The sequence below is a fragment of the Halyomorpha halys genome, unplaced genomic scaffold (genome assembly GCF_000696795.3).
Source record: "Halyomorpha halys isolate HHAL.00 unplaced genomic scaffold, Hhal_1.1 Scaffold298.1, whole genome shotgun sequence".
Taxonomy (NCBI): Eukaryota; Metazoa; Arthropoda; class Insecta; order Hemiptera; family Pentatomidae; genus Halyomorpha; species Halyomorpha halys.
In genome coordinates, this window is record NW_027107540.1 from 592,449 (window position 1) to 595,762 (window position 3,314).

A 3,314-nucleotide genomic window follows, 5' to 3' on the forward strand; every position below is an offset into this window, starting at 1 on the left:
TATATATATATACAGAGATAAAATAAACGTCATGAAAGAATAATAAAAATAAAAATTAATAATAATAATGAAATAAAATGACAATAAATGAGCAGAGAGCCATATAGGACAACATACCTGTCCAAATGAATAAGTTGAACAGACAGAAATATAAAAGCGGAAGCGTACAGGAGTGGGGAGGAGGTGGGGAGGAAGTAACGGTTTTATAACGTATTGAAATACGTCACGTATACAGAAAGTAGTGATAAAGATTTGACGAAAAAAAAAAAATATAAGAGAAAAAAACAATTTCTTTTAGATGTTTTTAAAGAAATATCACAATTTTTTATATGCATTCGAATTCGTCAGCAAATTAATTTACTTTTTAAATTCTTTAAAGAGGTATTTATTACTAGTGATTATGTATTTTATTAAAATTCAAAAGGTATAAAATGAATATAACAGTAGAAATCACATAAGTAGAATAGACAATATAACCTATAAAATTTAATTGTTTCGATTTGCCAATGAATGTAATTTCATAATTTTTCAGGCAATGAAGATGAGACACCTCAGCTATATGTTTAAGAAGAAGAACCAGATCACCAAAAAAGTAATTGTTATTATCAATTATAACTTATTATTTAATTTTTTCTTAATTACTTCTTGGCCAGTTCAATCTTTAGGTTTTTGGAGTATTTTATTTTTCTTCAGGGCTGTTAGTTTTCTAGATAATTTAAGCAGGGTTAGATAGATATCAGAATTGAAAGTTGACACCAGCAAATATAGTTCATTTAAAGAAGTAATATTACCATAAAAGCGGATCATATTGCACCAGATTTTGTGCTTATTTTTATGGTCTGCATTTTTGAAACACTTAAAGGAGTAATAACAGCCTGAAATTTACACCTCAGCTTTCTTGGTGTGTAAATAAAAGAAAAACCGCTAGTTTACATTGTTTTTAAATCTAAGCATTTTATTTTTCTAAAAGAGAACTTTATGGGAACGTAAGAAAATTTTGCACTACTTTCTAAAATTAATTATAAATATCTGGGAAACAGTAATTCGTGGAAGGTTGTCATAATCGAAGAAAAGATCTAATAAAAACAAATAAACATATGATAAATAATATTTAAAAATAGTTTTCTTTCAAAATTCTGTGAAACATATAAGCGTTTCTTTTTAAAACATTACATGTGTTTTCTATTGAAATAAAATTGATAATTTATTATTTTACTGAAAGGATGTTAAAATTTAAGAAGAATAAACAAAACATCAGGAGACTTTATTTATTATTTACTCTCTTTTATATTTATTTTTTTTATTTTTTTTTTTTTCTCATGACTTCCACTGAAGTCCTGTACAGGCTTAGGAACTCAAATAAAGCTTTACTGGTGCAAAGTTATTAGCAGTCACATTTTCGAAAATTTAGGTTAAGGAATATTTCAATCAACACGTTCAACAACCTTTGTTTATATATATTTGCCTTTCTCTTCTGCGGGGAGAGAATGTTTATTATATGTCCGCTAAATAATTTTCAGCTGTTATAAGACAAGTAATCATCTTCATCTAACAATTCTATACTTAATCCCATTTCCTATCTTATGCTTAATTATCTAAGACATGATTCAATTCATTGATTTAAATTTGTATCCTAGGAGCTACTGAGGGAGATACGTCAAGAGTTCCTAGATATTTACCGTAATGCGGGAGTAGATAAGAAGCCATCAAAGAGTTTGGACAAAAAGCAGTCAACCTCTTTCAGTCCTGTAGGCTCGAACTTCTTAAGCTTACCTATAACCGCAAAACGTTCAAGATCTAGTAACAAAAAAGTGGTCATTCTACGTAAAGGCAAACCGAAACAAGTTCAAAAAGGTGTCGTGTTTGAGCAAAAGAAGTAAGTACAACCGAATTTACAATTTCATATTTTCTGAAATCGATATTATTTTATTTAGGATGTAAGGGATTTATTAGGATAAAGTATTGCGAAGGGAAAATTCAATGTACTAAATACATCTGTACAGATATTATAATCTAATGGAAGTATATAAAGGGAAAATGCATTATTGCCAAGCCAAATTATAGTCACAAATTAATTTTTATATAATCTTAAGGAAAATTATTATAAATAAATTGTTTCAACTCACTTCACCGAAAAGTCATAAAATATATAAAAGGAATTTAAGTTCCACTAAAGATAAATGAGCATATTCCTGAAGAAATTAATTAAACTATATCATTTTAGTGCATGCATTATATTAAAAATTTTTATTTTCATTTAAATATATTTTAACGTAACTAACTTATTTTGCTACATAACTTCTAAAACTTTTGGTCTAGAAACGTTAAAATCTTTTATTTTCCTGAAACTATGCTTGAACTACTTTCAAATAACAGCACCAATCTTAAACACATATAAAATCTTTTTCACACTGGAAGGTTTTTCTTATATTAGGTATTTTTGAGAAAACTACTTGTTAATATCTTTATTTCATACATTTTTACTTTAATTACCAATAAATGGAATATATAGTAAGTTAAGTATAACGATCCTCAATTTTTTCAAATCTGAGTTTTAGACGGAATGCACGTTTTCTGGTCCTCTAAAACCAAATAACCAATTCATGCAAAATCTTTAATATCAGATAGGTTTTATTCACATTTAAATTGTGTGAGAGGGCTTAAATGGCGAATTACAAAAAAAAAGTTCACATTATTCATAATAATAAGCAATAGACAAATAAAAAAGATCAAAGAATTTATGATGACAAAAGGGGGAAAAAAGGTAAAATATAAACATATGAGAAGATGGTTTGGGGTTCAGCCAGGGAATAACACAAATAAGTAAAAAAGACTTAATTAATATTGCTAACGTTTCGCCCAGAATTTCTAGCCTTCATCAGGCCTAAGAACAAAAAACAAGACAACAACCAATGAATAAAAGAATATATAGAATGATTAAAGTAAATAATGGTACTGAATAAAAATTAATAAAAAATAAAGTAGTGAAAGAAATGGGAAATAAAACGTATAGGTAATTTGATATGTAGGTAAAATAACATAATTAAGGAGATAAAAATATAAAGCTATATAATGCAATTAATTTAATTAAAATATTCATATTTCTTTGCATTATATAACTTTATAATTATGAGAGATAGTTGACCGTGGATGATAAATGAGGAGAAGATGGTTGGGGGTGCGGTCAATGAAACACAAATAAGTATGACTAACTTATTTTAATGTGCCGACGTTTCGGCTAGAGTTTCTAGCCTTCTTCAGGGCTAAAAACAAAACAAGATAACAACCACAGTAAGTATAGAATAATAAAAAAT

The 3,314-nt window shown here is 27.4% G+C and overlaps 1 protein-coding gene across 2 annotated transcripts in view; it reads left to right on the forward strand.

The window, feature by feature from the left end:
* The window catches only part of LOC106680903 (uncharacterized), a 132,838-nt gene that overhangs the window by 126,715 nt on the left and 2,809 nt on the right, over window positions 1-3,314 (forward strand). For both annotated transcript variants that reach the window (XM_067045893.1, XM_067045894.1), the window contains 2 exons: window positions 533-592; window positions 1,638-1,876. In XM_067045893.1, the coding sequence (XP_066901994.1) occupies window positions 533-592; window positions 1,638-1,876 (299 nt within the window). The remainder of the gene's footprint in view (window positions 1-532; window positions 593-1,637; window positions 1,877-3,314) is intronic.